Source organism: Lissotriton vulgaris, chromosome 8, assembly GCF_964263255.1.
Source record: "Lissotriton vulgaris chromosome 8, aLisVul1.2, whole genome shotgun sequence".
In the NCBI taxonomy this organism is placed as follows: Eukaryota; Metazoa; Chordata; class Amphibia; order Caudata; family Salamandridae; genus Lissotriton; species Lissotriton vulgaris.
Genome location: NC_141696.1, coordinates 1,288,097,538 through 1,288,115,632, shown reverse-complemented (window position 1 = coordinate 1,288,115,632; position 18,095 = coordinate 1,288,097,538). Strand labels below are relative to the sequence as shown.

The 18,095-nt window shown below is 52.8% G+C and overlaps 1 protein-coding gene across 3 annotated transcripts in view; it reads left to right on the top strand.

Annotated features, from left to right (window-relative positions):
* The window catches only part of PARP4 (poly(ADP-ribose) polymerase family member 4), a 1,988,214-nt gene that overhangs the window by 558,136 nt on the left and 1,411,983 nt on the right, over window positions 1-18,095 (top strand). For all 3 annotated transcript variants that reach the window (XM_086935217.1, XM_086935220.1, XM_086935219.1), the window contains exon 19: window positions 14,440-14,604. In XM_086935217.1, coding sequence (XP_086791343.1) covers window positions 14,440-14,604 — 165 coding nt within the window. The remainder of the gene's footprint in view (window positions 1-14,439; window positions 14,605-18,095) is intronic.

Here is an 18,095-nt window from a genome sequence, read left to right as displayed (position 1 = left end):
GGACTGAGGGACCTCACTGCTCACCCGGTGTCGGAGGACCCACTAGTGGACACGACCCCATCTCCCCTCACAGCAGCAGGTCGGCTCTCGGATCCCCGAGCAGGGAGGGGTCAACGGCACAGAGCCTACTCCGCGACCTCAGCAGGGATAGTCATCGGGGGCGGCTGCGGCTCCCCGCACACAACGCCCTGGCCTGGGGGCGTCAAGATCCTGCTTGGGGCGCGACACAGCGTTGAAGTCCGGCGCGACCGGTGATCTCACAGACAGTGCCCAATGGCGGACCTTCGCAAAAAGGGGGAGCGCACTCTCCCAGAGATGCTCGGCAGAGGTCAACCTAAGGGAGACAAAGGACTGGGGTCCCCGGGCGCGCCCAAACAGACCGTTAACTCCACAGAGGGCGAAGTACCCATAACCAGATCCTTTCTTGAAAGCCTATTTAATTTTCTCCGGGAGGATTTCCACACCCTAACACAGGAAATAGCTGGGGAAGTCCATGAGATCAGGAGAGACGTGGACGGCCTGGGGGAGCGAGTGGCCGCCAATGAGGAAACGGACACGGCTCGCGGCAAAGAAATGAGCAGCTGCAACAGGAGGTGTTGAGGCTGACGGAGCAGCACGTGGACCTGCAGGCCCACGCAGAGGACCTGGAGAACAGATAGCGACGGAACAACATAAGGGTCCGGGGAGTGCCGTCGAAGGAAGAGGGAACAGACATCACGGGCTATTTGCGCAAGCCTTATTTCGAGTGATCCTGGGAGAATCTGGGGACTTTGAAATCCAAAATGACAGAGCGCACATAGTGGGAATGGCGCGGCGGGACCCCCCCCCCAGATATTTTAGCTTTCCTCCCCGACTTCCCTCTTAAGGAACGTATCCTACGAGACGCCAGGAGGCAGCAACCCCTGAGATTCCGTGAACACCCGATTGCACTCTTTCAGGACCTGTCAGCAATCACGTTCCAGAAGCTCAAGACCTTCAAAGTTGCCACCGGCTTCTTGAGGAACGCAGGCATTCCCTACTCATGGGGACACCCATTCCACCTCATTTTTAAGTGGGAGACATGTGCATTGCTGGGCATCGACCAGAAGGAGGACAACATGCCGCCTGAGGCTTCCTGGAAGCCACTCGGAGATGGCTGGCAGCAAGTTTCCCGGCCACGGTCATCGCCACTGAATTGCGAAACCGGACGCACAGACCATTAAAAAGGAGATGGTCAATGCCATTCAGGAAGTAGTCAGAGACACGGGGTCCGCAGATTGAAGATCTCGACGGGGGGAGACCACTCCAGCTTTGTTATTGCACGTGTCCGGGGGGTGGTGGGAGGGGCGCCGGGCAGCGACGTGGCTGCACGTTCTAGTGAGTACTTAACCACAGTCCTGTGCAACGATTGAACAGGTCTGGGACAATGCCTTTTTCCGGGGACATTGAGTTGGGGCAGGGGGGGCGAGGGGGGGGAAGGGGGCGAATGACCAGGGGGGGCTGTTTTTTGGGGGAAGGGAGGGGTCCCCCTTGTCCACCTATTTTTGTGTTTCCTTTTCCATTCTCGCGCCTTGCTCAGTGCCATGCAGGTCCTATTGATCACACATGTTGTCACGCCAACTGAAGATCCTCTCTCTTAATGTGAGGGGACTTAACAACCCAATCAAGCGCCGGGCGATTCTCTCCCTCTTGGAACACTCGACAGCAGATATCTGCCTCCTACAGGAGCCGCATTTGCTATCGAAAGATCACCATAGACTTAAGTCCCGAGCGTTCCCCTTGCAGTTTTTCTCATCCTCACCGAAGAAGGTGGCGGGAGTGGCAATTCTAGTGTCCAAATATTTTACCGGTCAAGTCTTGCAGAGGGAGGTAGAGATCAAGGCAGGTTGCTGGTACATCGCTTTCTGATGGCTGGATAGACCATTTTAGTGGGCTCCATATATACACCTAACGAGGTTCAGGAGAAATTCCTACACACAGGTTTGGTAGCGGCCACGACCAACACTAACCCACATTTATTGCTAGGTGGTGACCTCAACTTGGTTTTCCATAACACTGCGGATCGCTCCTGCCAACGCTCAGGGCAGATGGGATCCCTTTCCAGGGCGGGACATGCACATCTTGCAGACTTAGGCCTCACCGGCCTATGGCGACATTTCCACCCACACTCCACGGCATACACCTACTACTCCGCGGCTCACAAATCCTACGCTAGACTCGATTACTTTCTGTGCTCCTCACAACTGTTACCCCGAGTGAAGGATGTTGACATCCTTCCAGCCTCCCTGTCGGACCACTCCCCGGTACTGGCCACCTTCCTCTTTCCAGCTGCTCCTGCCCCACTCCGTCACTGGCGCCTTCGAGATGCCCTGCTCCCGGCCCCTACTATAGTAGAGCAGATTAAAACGGTCATCGCCCAGTTCTTAACCCACAACGCCAACGCCGACACCTCTAAAGCCACACAGTGGGCGGCGCTCAAAGCGGTCCCGCGTGGAGAATTCATCTCCATCGATACAGCCAACAACAGAGACCGCGCTCAGAAGAGAGCTGAAATAACCCAACTCGTAGCGGATCTGTAAGAGACACGTTAGTGATAGATTCCTTACCTTAGAATATCCCCAGGCGTTAGACTGGATCCGGAAATTTTTGCGTAGCAATACCCCTGCGCGTCGGTAGGCGTCATCTGCGGCTCCGCGTCCGTCGTCAGCGTCGTTAGCGCAGGATTGACGTCGTCGGAGTACTTAGACGCCGCCCATGCGCGCTGACGTCAGTTCTTTTTTTTTCCGCGCCAGCTAGCACAGATCCGGAAAAGCTCTACTCCTTGTCATTTTTTGATCTTTTTGATAATTTCTTTCCTCGACTCTATCGGTGCCGGTAGGGATGCCCGGGTTCAAACAGTGTTCGAAGTGCGACCGACTAATGTCGGTTACGGACCCCCATCGCCGGTGCCTGAAGTGTTTAGGCCTCGACCACGACGACCGCACCTGCTCCGACTGCCGGGCCCTGACGTCTAAGGCTAGGCGGGAGCGGTCCCGCAAGAGGCTCGAGATCCGGCAGTCGGCCCCGCGCCGCTCCAGGTCCCGGTCCCGGTCCCACGGGAGGTGGAGGGACCGGTCGCGGGGTCGGAGTCAACGCAGCTCCGGGAGTGGACACCGGTCGTCGGGATCCAAGTCCTCAGGTAAGAGGCATGAGAGGTCGGAGAGACGTCATCGTTCCTCCGACCCACCCCGACGCTCGCATGATGCGGCCAGGGGCTCGGGTGACACCGCCCACGCGGCTCCGCAGGAGTCGCAAGCGTCGCCGCCTGCCCCACACCTTCGGGTCCCTGGGCACGGCGCGACGCCGGAGGAGATCGAGCGGTACCTCATGGCCATGAGGTCCCTCCCTCCTCAGTCGGGTTCCGTGGCGCCTCCGGGCCCAACGGTCCCGGCTGGAGGCCCTAGCGGGTCGGGTGCTTTGGCCCCGACGCCGTCGGGTGCTTCGGCCCCGACGCCGCTGGCGACTTCGGTCCCGGCGTCGCAGGACCTCACCGGATCCGCTTCCGGATCCGGGCCGTCGCCGGTCGACCTCACGACCTCACCGGCGCCGGCCCCACGGGTGTCGCCCCCGGCGCCCACTGTGGACGCCGTCTCCAATGTTCCCTTCGGTCCGACTCTGGCGCCGGAACGGCGCCGCTTCCGACAGCCTTTGGAGATTTTTATTTCCATGAGGAGGCCCCGTCTGTTTATCCTGTTTTACAGGAAACGGGTGACGAGGAAGATTGGGAGGGGTCTGAGGACATATAGTGTAGTGTTGACGAGGGCGGCTAATGCCTTAAACCTTGAGCTCCCCGTCGCGGCCTTGAGGACTAACCTCCTCACTGAGGTCCTCAAACCGCAGTCAAGCTCCAGCGAGCCTCTGCTGCCGTTCAATGAGGCCTTGTGTGACGTTCTTGTGGGCACTTGGCCCAAGCCCGCCACAGGTCCGCCTGTGGATAGGAACGTGGCCAGAAGCTACCGCCCGGCCCCGGGCGACCCTTGCTTTTTGTCCACACACCCCACCCCGAGAGCCTGGTCATCCAGGCCTCCAATTCCCAGACCGCGTTCCCGTCGGCCCCGCCCGACCGGGAATCCAAGAGATATGAACAGTTCGGGAAGAAGGTGTTCTCGTCCCTAAGCTTAGGGCTGCGGTCTGTCAATACCGCCTGTCTCTTGGGCCGCTACACCCACACTCTGTGGGACGCGGTTGCGGACGTGCTGCCACAATGTCCGGAGGAGGTCCGGGCCAAACTCGCCCAAACCCTTGCGGAGGGCTGGGATGCAGCGCGATATTCCATCCGGTGTGGGCTGGATACCACGGACTCACTGGGCAGGGCAATGGCAACGACGGTGGCGGTTCGACGCCACGCCTGGTTGAAGTCCGCCAACTTCTCGGCCGATGACCAGGCCACACTTCTAGACATGCCGTTCGATGGCCGTCGCCTCTTTGGCGACAAGGCAGACCATGCGCTGGAACGTTTTAGGGACTCCAGGGCTACGGCCAAGTCCTTGGGCCTCTCGGCCACACGCCAGCAATCGGGTGCCTTTCGCTCCTTTCGTGGCCACGGAAGGGGCGCCCCCACACGTGCTGCCACCCACGCGCCGCAGAATGTTCAACAGCGCGGTGGAGGCCGTGGAAACCGCGTTGGCGGCGGTCGGGGACAACGGCGAGGCCAGTCCACACCTCCCACCACAGCACCCGCCTCAAAACATTCCTAGTCCGAGTTTTCAGTCCCATGTGACGCCTGTGGGAGGCAGGGTTCGCCATCACCTCTCCCACTGGCGCACTGTCAGGTCGGACAGGTGGGTGCTGCAGATCGTCCGAAGGGGCTACTCCCTCCTGTAGGAGAGTGGGGTCTGCAATCCTATGGTCACCCCCGATTTTTGCTTTTTGCTTCACTGGTTTACGACTTTCCCTGGCTGTGGGCCTGCTAATCAGACCCACAGCCGAGCTGTCTCTCTCTAAATTGACAACCATGTACCTTAGGTGCATATCTAATTGGATACTGGGTCACCTTATCAGTCCCTGTACAGAGTACCTTAGGTACCCAGGGCATACGTGCACTCAGGGCCTACCAGGGGCTGCAGCATGTATTATGCCACCCCTGGCTGGCCATCCAAATCTGACAATCAGCTGGGGCAAGGTGGTGTAATCACCCTTTGCTTTAGATATAGTATACCTATATCTAACCCTAAAATGGACACATATCCTCCTATCAGTCACTCCTATGGCAGGCCTTATCAATCCTGAAGGCAGAGTGCTTGGAATTATGTGAGATGGTGCTCTAGCATGAGCTGAGCCTGTCTGCAGCTTTTGGAACCAAGTCCTTTAGCTGTTTCCATGATAACGCTATACCATATACTCTTAAGTGCATTATAATCCTCGCGGTTATTGCTAACTTTGGTATAGCATTATCAAAACATGTCGAGTAAGGTGTCATACGAATTGGAATACTACCCCCTCGCCAATTCTGGCGACGGGGGTAGCATTCGACCCTTCTAGAGGGACACGACATGTATGTAACTGTGAACCCCGGTTAAAGTTAACACGAGCCTCAGCATCACAAAATGGATGCTGCCACCACAGACACAAGTCTGACCTCCTGCTGCTGGGAGTCCTTCCAGCGAGGAGAGCTTGGACAAAGGGTTTCCTGTCAGGGGCAGTGCTAGCACCACCCCAGACAGGATTTTGTGTATTGGGTAGGACAGGGCTGAAAGGAATGAGACATGCCTGGGGTACACAAGGTGTCCCTGTGCATACACCGGTCTAAACCAGTTCCTGGGGCACTCCAGCCCCAGCTCTGGCGCAAGACCGGACAAAGGATAGTGGGTGTAACCACCCCCCTTCCTGGTCCCACCCAGAGGAGGGACCTAGTCGTAGTACAGCCCCCTTTAGCAGGATAAAGGTAGGAGCTGGTCCCATTCCACGTTAGATTAATCCTGAACTGAAACTCTACAAGAAACTCTGGACTTTGACTTTCTGAACAGAAGACTGAAGAAATCTCCCTTGTGGGCAAGGAGTGTCCACCCTGCACAAGCAGGCACCATCAGCGTCCAGTGGCTTCCCTTTGTCGTCTTCCCTCGAGGATCCAGACTTCAGAGCCCGACGAGACCCGGATTCCCGGACCTCCCCGACCTCTACCTACATCTGCAGCACAGCTGAGATCCGTGGGTGCGACGAGACACGTGGGACCGGCCATCTTGGAAGAAGCAGCACTTAGCTCCAGCACGACTTCTGAGGTAACCTCGACGAAGTGCTTTGGGGACTGAGAAGCCCGAGCCCCGAGCAGCTCCTGCACCGAAGATCAGCCCTCCAGCATCCACGAGATCTGCGTGGGGCCCTTCTGCCTGTTTGCTGCTCAACGCGTTGTCTAGTCACTTGCCGGCTGGCTAGTGACCTCCTAGACGACGAACCTTGAAATCCAATCTGCTGGTCTGGTTGCTCCAGACTGGCCCTTGGTTCCCTGCAAAGGAGAGGCACCCCGGACCCTCCTGGTCCACTCCAGATGCCGTTTCCACTCACCGCGTGGGTTGCCTTTGCCAAGGCCTGTTGACTCCAAATCCGGATCCGACACCGCTGACAGCGAGAGCCTGCGTGTGACAGCTCGTGCCTCCATCCTGGTCGTCGAAGACACCTCCTGGTCCACGTGGCTGCAGAGACAAGCGTCCACTCTTCTCCTGATCGCGACGACGACATCTGGTTCCACTCCTGGTTCCACTCCAGTCACTGGCTAGTGACTTTGAACATTGTCCCCCCTGCTTTCCGGTTCACACCGGACATCTTCCTCCTGGTCGCCTGCAGCATCTTTCTCCAAGGCTCCATAGACTTCGACGCGGAAACCCTACACACTTTGACACCTATGCACCCGCAGCCCATGGGTGAGGTAACAAGAGCATTTCGGTGCTCAAGGGTAGCTTGACTCTCCTAGTGTCCAGTTCCATTGTTGTTTTAGTCCTAACTAGTCAGGATTGTCCGTACTCACCTTTTTCTTAAACTGTACTGTCCATAGACGTTGTTAAGCATCTCACGTGTGAGTTCACACTCTGCACACGCGTTCCGTGGGCCTCCTATTACTTACCTAAAGTTAGGGTAGCGTGGTCCCAGTGATCCTACATCCTCTGGACAGCTCCATTCCTTCTATCGACTTTCACATTCCACTTACTTAGTATATGGTTTGTTGTGCTCCATTGGCAACATTGTAATTGTGCAACTTAAACGTATTTTTCCTAAGAGATTGTCATGTGCTTAGCCCTCTGATCTCATAAAGAGTTCAGAGGTGTATGTTAGTTAATAAATATATTTATTTTCATAACAACCTGTGTGGTGTCCTTTCATTTGGTATTCAAGGGGTTATATGTGGTAAAACGGCTGGCTTCACATGCCAAAAGAGTTTAGCCTAAGACTGCTTTGTCCATGCTACCATTTGGATAGCTGGTCTATAAGGTTGACTTACAACCAATCACCATAAGGGTTGTTTGGACTGATACAAGGTGATCATCATATATCAGGCCAACTTCTCACACCTTCCCTTCGAGGCGACCCCTCCATCCATGCCATCGCAATTCCACCGCGTGTCGGGGGATCACTTGCAACTTCTGCAAGAGGAAGTCACAGCCCTCTTGGCCAAGGGGGCCATCGAGCGCGTTCCTGGGCCAGAAGTAGGGTGTGGTTGTTACTCCCACTACTTTCTGGTACCCAGGAAGGGCAAAGGGGGCCTACGCCCTATCTTGGACCTGCGGAACGTCAACGGCTTCCTCCGGAAGGAGAAGTTCAAGATGCTGACTTTGGCTCAGGTCTTAGCTGCCCTGGACCCTGGAAACTGGCTGGTAGCGTTGGACTTGCAGGACGCTTATTTTCACATCCCCGTCCTGCCGGCCCACCGGCGTTACCTGCGGTTCACGGTAGGCCAAGAGCACTTTCAGTTTACCGTGCTCCCCTTCCGCCTTACCAGCGCCCCACGGGTGTTCACGAAGGTGATGGCTGTGGTCGCAGCTCATCTGCGCAGGTTAGGGGTGTCAGTCTTCCCCTATCTGGACGACTGGTTGTTGAACTCGGGCTCGCTACAGACAGTCGTCAGCCACCTCCAGACTACGGCCGATCTCCTGCATTTGCTGGGGTTCTCCATCAACGTGCCGAAGTCGCACCTGTGCCCCTCTCAGAAGCTCCTCTTCATCGGAGCGGTTCTTGACTCGGCGCAGTTTCGGGTTTACCCACCCGAACAGCAGGTTCGGGATATACAGGCTCTGATTCCCATCTTTCAGCCTTTATCCCGAGTCTCGGTCAGGTTGACGCTGCGGCTTCTGGGGCTGATGGCCTCTTGCATCCTTCTGGTGCATCACGCCCGGTGGCGGATGCGGGCTCTTCAGTGGGACCTGAAGTTTCAGTGGGCCCAGCATCAGGGCAACCTGTCCGATCATGTCTTGATCTCGGAGGGCACTGCGACACAACTGCAGTGGTGGCTCACGGACCGCAATTGGGTCAGTGGCAGATCCCTCTCCCTACCCCACCCGGAGCACGTGGTTGTGACGGACGCGTCCCTCCAGGGCTGGTGAGGCCACATGGGAGAGGCGGAGATCAGAGGCCTCTGGTCTCCGGCGGAGTCCCGGCTCCATATCAACCTTTTGGAGCAGCGGGCGATTCGTCTAGCACTGAAGGCATTCCTCCCCTCTGTCCGGGGGAGTGTAGTGCAGGTGTTCACGGACAACACCACTGCCATGTGGTACTGCAACAAACAGGGCGGGGTGGGGTCATGGACCCTATGCCAGGAGGCTCTGCGCCTCTGGCAGTGGCTGGACCGTCAGGGCATGACCCTGGTGGTTCAACACCTGGCAGGCTCTCTGAATGCCAGGGCGGACGAACTCAGCCGTCGGTGCATGATGGATCACGAATGGCGTCTGAACTCGGACGTGGCGCAAGGCCTCTTTCAGCAATGGGGAGAGCCTTGGTTATATCTATTCGCCACAGAAGAGAACGCGCAATGTCATCGGTTCTGCGCGTTGGAATTTCCAAGGCGGCACTCGCTCGGAGACTCTTTTCGTTGCGAGTGGAGTTTCGGTCTGTTATACGCCTTTCCTCCTTTACCACTTCTGCCCAGAGGGCTGAAGAAGATCAGGCGCGACCGGGCCCAGGTTATCCTTGTGGCTCCGGACTGGGCACGAAGGTACTCGTATCCCGAGCTACTCAGCATGTCAGTCGATCCCCCGATTCGTCTGCCTCTTCAGGAGGACCTTTTGTCGCAGCAGCAGGGGACGGTTCTGCACCCGAACCTGTCCAGTCTGCACCTACAAGCTTGGAGATTGAGCGACGGCAGTTGAGGCCATTTGACTTGCCTCCCGAAGTCTGTGATATCATTCTGGCAGCCAGGCGTCCCTCCACAAAGTCGGTATACGCCTGCAGGTGGAACAGATTTGTGGCATGGTGCACAGCAAAGGCTGTGGACCCACTCTGCACCCCTTTCTGAGGTTCTCCTCTTTCTTCTTTCCCTTGCCCAGCAGGGCTCTGCTCTGGGCACTCTTAAGGGGTACCTTTCTGCTCTTTCCGCCTTCTTACGGCTCCCTGATCAGCCCTCCTTATTCAAGTCCCCCATTGTAAATAGGTTTCTGAAGGGCATCACACACATGTTCCCTCCTGTTCCCTTCGTGATGCCCCAGTGGGACTTGAATCTTGTACTTACTTACCTAATGTGTGCTCCCTTTGAACCGCTCCATAACTGTCCTCTCTGTCTTCTTACTCTGAAGACTGCTTTCCTGGTCGCCATCACCTCTGCCAGGAGAGTGAGTGAGCTCCAGGCTCTTTCTTCTACTCCTCCTTTCCTCTCTGTTCATCCAGATAAGGTTGTGTTGCGGACAAGACCTTCCTTTCTGCCCAAGGTTGTCACAGCCTTCCACATCGGGCAGTCCATTACCTTGCCCACCTTCTTTCCGCCTCTGCATCCCTCGAAAGAGGAAGAGAGGCTCCAGCGTCTGGACCCAAAACGTGCGCTCTCTTATTACCTAGATGGCACACGCCAGTTCCGGGTGGATGACCAACTCTTTGTTGGTTACGTGGGCACGAAGAAGGGAAAGGCGGTACACAAGAGGATCATCTCGCGGTGGATCATCTTGTGTATCCAGGCATGTTACTCCATGCCAAAAAGGGGCCCCCTGCTGGATTGCGGGCTCATTCCACTCGAGCATTGGCAACAACTGCCCTGGGCCGAGGTGTGCCCTTGCAGGACATTTACCAGGCAGCTATGTGGGCCTCGCTGCACACGTTTGCAAGACACTACTGCCTGGACAGTCAAGTCCGGAGGGATGGCTTCTTTGGCCGTTCCGTCCTCCAGGACTTTCTGGTGTGATTATTGGTTCGCAGACCCACCACCGGGGTTGGTCTTGCTGGGGTATCTATTCTAAGGTAAGGAATCTATCACTAACGTGTCTCTTTCAGATGCACAAGTTACTACTTGTGTAACGATATATCTGTAAGAGACATTAGTTAGTGATAGATTCCTTACCGACCCACCCATCCTCCCCGTTCTGCGAACCGATATCTAGGGTTAAGGTCATCCCCTTTCAGGGCCCTAGTTTCATGGCACCAGTGTTGGTTCTATCATGGCTCTGCGTATCTGGCGCGGAAAAGCTGTGTATCAGAACTGAGGTCAGCGCGCATGGGCGGCGTCTAAGTACTCCGATGACGTCATTCCGGCGCAAACGACGACGATGGACGCGGAGCCGCAGACGACGCCTACCGACGCGCAGGGGTATTGCTACGCAAAAATTTCCGGATCCAGTCTGACGCCTGGGGATATTCTAAGGTAAGGAATCTATCACTAACTTATGTCTCTTGCAGATATATCGTTACACAAGTAGTAACGTGCAATTGTAGCAGATGCACCAATGCACAGGGGCATCTCGGGCATGGCGCCAACTTTGCACGGAAAGAAAGATGTTGGCCGCCCTAGATCAGGACACTGCAGAGTATGCAGCTCTCCGCCTCAGACACGCGTATTATAGTGGAGGTGACTGTTGCGGGAAGCTTTTGGCGAGCAAGCTGCGAGAACAGCGCCAAAGGCAGGGCATACGATCCATACAGACCAGACGGGGAGACCTCGTGGCTGACGGCGCGGACATAGCCGCAGCCTTTGGGGAATTTTATGAAACTCTATATACGGGTGACCCGCTCGACCTGCAGGCCGGACTCGCATACCTAGGAGGCTTGCACCTCCCGTCCCTGAATGCAGCGCGGGCGGAGTTTCTTGACCGGCCCATCGGCCTAGAGGAGGTGATTTCGGCGATATCTCACCTCAAACTAGGGAAATCCCCAGGCCCAGATGGTTACTCGGCAGCCTTTTATAAAACGTTTTGCCCCCAGGTGGCCCCTCTGTTGCGAGACCTATTTAACACCTTTGACCAGCCTGACGCGATCCCGGCGGACCTCCTGGAAGCGGCGATAACAGTTATACCGAAGCCCGGCCGGGGCCCCACACGTTGTAGTTCCTATAGGCGATATCCCTTTTAAACCTGGACCTCAAATTGTACACGGGCATCCTGGCTAGCAGGTTGGTACCATATATGCAACAGTTGGTGGAACCTGACCAGGCGGGTTTCATACCCCAGAGGCAAACCAGTGACAACACCAGACGTGTTCTCCACCTGATCGAGGCTGGGTCGCGGACAAGACCGGATTGCATGCTACTTACCATCGTCGCCGAAAAAGCCTTTAATAGGGTGCACTGGCCCTACCTGGAACAGGTGCTACAGCATTTTGGGGTGGGGGAAGTGCTCTGCAATCGTATACTGAATTGCTATGGCCGACCCAATGCCACGGTCCGCGTTAATGGGCACACTTCCCCGCGCTTTCAAATCGGTAGAGGGACCAGGCAGGGGTGACCCCTCTCCCCTATCCTTTTCGCTCTATATATGGAGCCGTTAGCGCAACGGCTCAGGCAACATAACCTTATCAGGGGCATCCCCTTTGGCGGAGACGTGCATAAGATCAGCCTCTACGCAGATGACATATTACTCTCCCTCACTGAGCCGATGCAATCGCTTCGAGCGCTCTTTATCGAACTCCATACCTTTGCGTTGGCTTCGGGGTTCAAGATAAACGTGGAGAAATCGGAGGCTCTTAATGACTCTCTTTCACCGGAGGTACAAGGCGAATTTGACATGCAGTGGTCGAGCACCACAATCCCCTACTTGGGAGTTCTGCTGGGACCAACCATTCCGGCCACTGTGGTGGCGAACTATACCAGGCTCCTCTCGCGCCTCAGCGACGAACTCCGGAGATGGACGCGCCATTCTCTCTTCTGGCTGGGGAGGATAGCACCTACAAAGATGGTCCTGCTGCCCCAAATCCTTTATGTGTTCCAGACTCTCCCACTGCACCCGCCAGCGGGTTGGCTTCAACGGACGCAGTCCGACCTGGCGCGATTTATCTGGAATGGTCGCCGTCCACGCTTCAAGCATGCGATCGCGGTACTCCCGCCCGCTCATGGCGGAGTTGGGGTCTCTGACCGCCTTTTATGTTATCAAGCGACGCAACTTCGCACCCTGGTGGAATGGCACCAGTTGGAATCGGGCAAGAACTGGCTTTTTCAGGATCAAGCAGTTGCGGGCCGGCCCCTTCAGGGGGTTCCCTTTCTCCCCAGGAGCCACCGCCTCCCCAACCTCTACGCCTCGCATATTACTAGCACCGTCTTGGAAGTGTGGGACCGAGTTGCTGTCCGCCACGAGCTTACGTCCTTTCCCTCCCCGATGACCCCGCTCTTCGCTAACCCCGACTTTTCCCCGGGACTGGACCCTAGAGCATTTACAGCCTGGAGACGTTCTCCCTGCAGAGCCCTGGGGCATCTGTTCAATCCAAACGGTATTCTTTCCTTCCAACAAATGAGGGAGGACTATGGTATTCCAGAGTCCGATCGCCTACCCTATCTGCAGATCCGCCATTGGGTACTACAGCCCGAGGTCAGACCAGGTGCACAGCGTTTCCTCACTCCGTATGAAAAATGGCTGGTAACCTGCACCTCCGATAAGAAATTGATTTCTGCCCTGTAACAACATCTCCTCCTCACATCCACCTATACATACAACGCGGGCAGGACCAGATGGGAGCGGGACCTGGGGAGGCCACTCACACACAAAGAATGGGGCGGCATATATCATAGGGCCAGGCACTCTGCTTACCACACGGGCCTCACCGATACCTTGACTAAAGTGGCCACATACTGGTAGCATACACCGGAACGCCTACACCACTGGGTCCCCAGCATTAGTGACCGCTGCTGGAGAGAGTGTGGGGGGGTTGGGCACACTGGAGCACTTACTCTGGAGCTGTGATCGTCTGCAGTCCTATTGGAGTACGATTCTGGACGACATCGACTCCCATCTTGATACCCAACTTCCTAGATTTCCCGCTTACATCTTGCTTGGACTCCCTAATGCTTTGATGTACCCCTTGAAATCTAGGAGGGGAAGGCTCATAGAGATTGCTCTGGGGGCAGCCATGCAAAACATCCTGGCACATTGGAGGACCACACAACCCCCTCCACACACAGGTTGGCTCCAAAGGCTGTGGATGATACTGGTTATGGAGAAGTTGTCCTTGGCAAAGGCGGGGAGGGGTGAGGAGTTTGCAGATCTCTGGTGGCCCTTTTTGACTTTGCTCACGGGGGAGTTCAGGGAACTGAGCTGTCCACGCTACCTGCGCCTGCTGCGACTAGCAGACACCCCGATCGAGGAACAGAAGGCTCCGACGCGCAAACGCAAGGTACAGAGCTGAGGATCGATTCACGATCTCTGGTCATTGGCCTGATGGATCCCTTCTTCCCCTTTCATTTGCTTTGTGGACAAGGAGGGGGGTGGGGAAGGGGGGGGGAGTTGTTTGACAACACTTCCCTGTCACAAGGACGCTTCTAAGCTTGCATTGTCGTTATGCTTACTATTGTGCGCTTTCATTTGTGTCATACAGGAAGTTTGCGGCATTATTTCATCTGCTGGGGAAGCGGGGGCTGTTTGTGTTTCCTGTTTTGAAAACTCAATAAAAGATTTAAACCATAAAAGCAGTCTCAGACATGATGGTTATCGCTAATCTTAGTGGGTCGCAATTTGTTACCTACCTCATGGTTGGTCGAATTGCAACCCACTAAGAATCATTATTTTGAGGACAAACCTATTAATTCATTTGGTGATTCACAAAATAACAATGGATTCGTTAGAAGTCGGTTCGTAAATTGCCACCACTTCTGAAAAAAATGTTTTTTTTTACATTTCATATAAGGAGCCACAATTTGTGAATCTTTATTTGTTGCATTTTATGATTCTTTAAATGGAAACTTTGTACATGATAAATTATTGAAAAATATATTTTTTCATGTTATAGGCTTACCCACGTAACTTTGACGCCAGGTTATTTGAGAGTTAGTGTAATGTGCATATCTTTATTATTGGTACATTTCTGTTATAGGATGTTTTTACTGTGAGTGTTGGAAACTTACCACCTCAAGCGACTGTCATTATCAAAATCACCTATGTCACCGAATTGAGTATAGGGTGCCAAACTGTGGATTTTACAATACCTGGTGCAGTGGCGCCGTGGCAGGAGGACAAAGCACTAAATGAAAATACACAAGTATGTCAACATTTTCTTACTTTTGCTTTGAAAAGGTGTCACTAGCATGATATTGTAAATTATCACGGATTGTTACAAATACTTTTCCTAGTATTGTTTCATGTTAACTTAGTGAAAAAACTGTTGTATATTTTAAACAGTTCCTATATTGCTGTTGCATGATTTCTAAGTCACCTACTTAAAGTTTTATTTTGAGTCACTGCATTATTTTGATAACATTAAAATCTGATCCTTATTTTCGCTTGGCTTAAGTATCAGTATTTTATTGATACTCTGTAATCCAGTTTGTGAGGGTTTTTTTTATCTATGAATGTGGCAAAAAAGGAGGCTGCTAACAGCAAAGAAGGACCGCAGAGTCCACACATGAATGAATGCATATCTAGTATTATTCAGATCCTAGAAGGTCTTCTCCATATCTGACGAGTGCTTAATCAGATGTGCCAGGTCGCTGTGGAGAGAGTTTTCTCTGCAATGCTAGTAAAACGTCTGGGTTAATGTTCTCACTTTTAAATGGAAGACGTAACTGTGAGACAGATGGGGACAGGTAAGTAGATGGATAAAGCAACATTCATCCTTGATGAAATTCTTTCTTATTTTCACTACTTTGCTCCTTTTTGTTTTGCGGACATTTAAGTCAAAAGTGATGATACACTCTTGGGTATTATGTGAAAATAAAGGAACCATCATAAAAAAAAAAATACCACAGCAACAAAAAAGTATTTCATTTGGTCAGCGGTGAAGAAAAAATAACGGTATTTAATAATGTAAATGTCAAATATTTTTGACAAAGGCAAAAATCTGAGGCTGGGTACTTGCAAACTTGTCATGTGCTCCATCTACCTGAACCATATCAGAGAGATGTTAATTTATTCTGATCCTCCCAAATGTTTTCTAGTACCTTGCCATCACCAAAGATATATATTGTTTGAAACATCTTATGTATGGCAGCGTATTATATATAAACCACCCGTCCACATGTGAAAGGCATTTTTGTATCCCAAGACGATAGTGTCAATATTTTTAATGATTTGTGAAACTCCTTTTTGATTTCTCCTTAGTTTATAGTCTGTCCTATGCTTGTCTGTCTTCCGGTTGGTACGAGAATCACTTATGTCCCACTGGGGCTTTCTGAAGGTTGATGTTTTCGATGACTATCTTGCCCACTCCTTGCCTCTCCAGATAGTTTTTTTGTAATAAGGTTCTTTTATTAGTTCTGAAACTAGCTCAAATGTGATGTGTCTTGCCTGAGAATGAGATATGAAACTTTCCTTGCAATTCTTTAACGTTAGAGATTTGTATCTGAAAACCTAAATATGGTGACATCTCACCGCTGCACTTCTTATGAAACCGTCCCTGCCACTCTGGCAAGCCATGTTGGTGACCCTAAGTGTTATACCTATGAGAGATGGTTATGTGGGGTAAATAGGAGGGGGGAAGGAGGGGTAGTGTGTGTGTGTGTTTTAGGGTTAGAGAAGGTAAACCCACCTAAATGCACAACTGGAAACCCCATAAATTGACAAGTTACTGTTTATAAGTGGCCAATATTCTGTTGAAAATCAACCCTCAAACACAGTTAAAACATAAAACTCCTCATTAGTCAGAATTAAACAAGTGAAACAATATAACTTTTTTTCTGATAGATTAGAGCTGTATATAAATCACTGATTTTACTGTTTCTGGCTTCTTGGACAGTCCAGAAAAGGTTAAATCTGGAATGTGTTGATTGCTTTTGAGTCTGCTCATGACAGACCTAATCTTTGACATTTTGACTTTAGAGTAAAGCTGGACAAATGTATTTTCTCTTGACGGTGTAACAGGGACTCCAAATCAAGCCATACATGGAGCGGAACAGCATATTCAGTGAAAAAATATGGCCTGCTTCAGTGATCTAACTAAGGGCCATATGTAGGTGGCCAAATACCGATCGGTAACACCGAAAAAGGCTCATTTTCGGTATTACCGACAAATATGTAGCCATGTGAGATGTAGGTAATACCGAATAGGATCGATAATAACGAATCGGTAAAAACCTTACGTCACCGAATCGGAATTACCGAAACAATGAGATCCGATTCGGTAGAAACGAATCGGTAAAACCCCCAAATATGCTATGTAGCAAACCCCGGTAATACCGAATTTGGCCAAAATCGGTGATAACGATTCGCTAATTACCACGTTTCTGGAGCATGTGGTAATCAGGAGGAGTCTATATAAACACACCCAAAATGCATCTGTATGACCACAATGGCAGGCCTCTATCTCATAGCAAGGCGCCTACGGCTGAGAGCAGCAGGAATGAGGATCTGGAGACGTGAGGAGCAGGTGTACAGAGTACGCATCACTCTGTTCCACTTGACAGACGCTGAAATACACGAGAGATACAGATTGCACCCAGACACCATCCTGGAGCTAATACGGGACCTAACACTCTATCTGGAGCATCAGACACCAAGGGCCCACGCAATCCCCCCCCATGTCCAAGTACTCTGCTGCCTGCACCTGCTAGCATCAGGAAGTTTCCAGGGTGTGATAGCAGCAGTGGGTGGAGTATCACAGAGCTGCCTCTCCCGGATCTTCGACACCTTCCTAGACGCCATGATGGACAGAATGGAACATTACATATCCTTCCCCAGTACGCAGGTGGAGCTGCAGAGAACCAAGCTGGAGTTCTATCAACTTGCCCACTTCCCCCACGTGATCGGCTGCATCAATGGGACCCACATTCCCATCTGCCCACCTGCAGCAAGTGAATACATTTACAGGAACCGCAAATCCACCCACTCAATCAATGTGCAGGTGATCTGCAATGCCAAACACATTATCACAGACATTGTGGCCAAATACCCCGGGAGTACCCACGATGCTTACATCTTCAGGAACAGTGGCATACATACACGTCTGCTTGCTGGTGAATTTGCCGACGGATACATACTAGGTAAGTAAATGTCACACACCCTGATGTACACCCTGCCACAAGCTGTTGGTCACACCAATCAATGCCACTTACTTCTCTTCATAGGTGACAGCGCATATGCCCTCCGGCCGTATCTCCTCACACCGGATCTTCGACACCTTCCTAGACGCCATGATGGACAGAATGGAACATTACATATCCTTCCCCAGTACGCAGGTGGAGCTGCAGAGAACCAAGCTGGAGTTCTATCAACTTGCACACTTCCCCCACGTGATCGGCTGCATCGATGGGACCCACATTCCCATCTGCCCACCTGCAGCAAGTGAATACATTTACAGGAACCGCAAATCCACCCACTCAATCAATGTGCAGGTGATCTGCAATGCCAAACACATTATCACAGACATTGTGGCCAAATACCCCGGGAGTACCCACGATGCTTACATCTTCAGGAACAGTGGCATACATACACGTCTGCTTGCTGGTGAATTTGCCGACGGATACATACTAGGTAAGTAAATGTCACACACCCTGATGTACACCCTGCCACAAGCTGTTGGTCACACCAATCAATGCC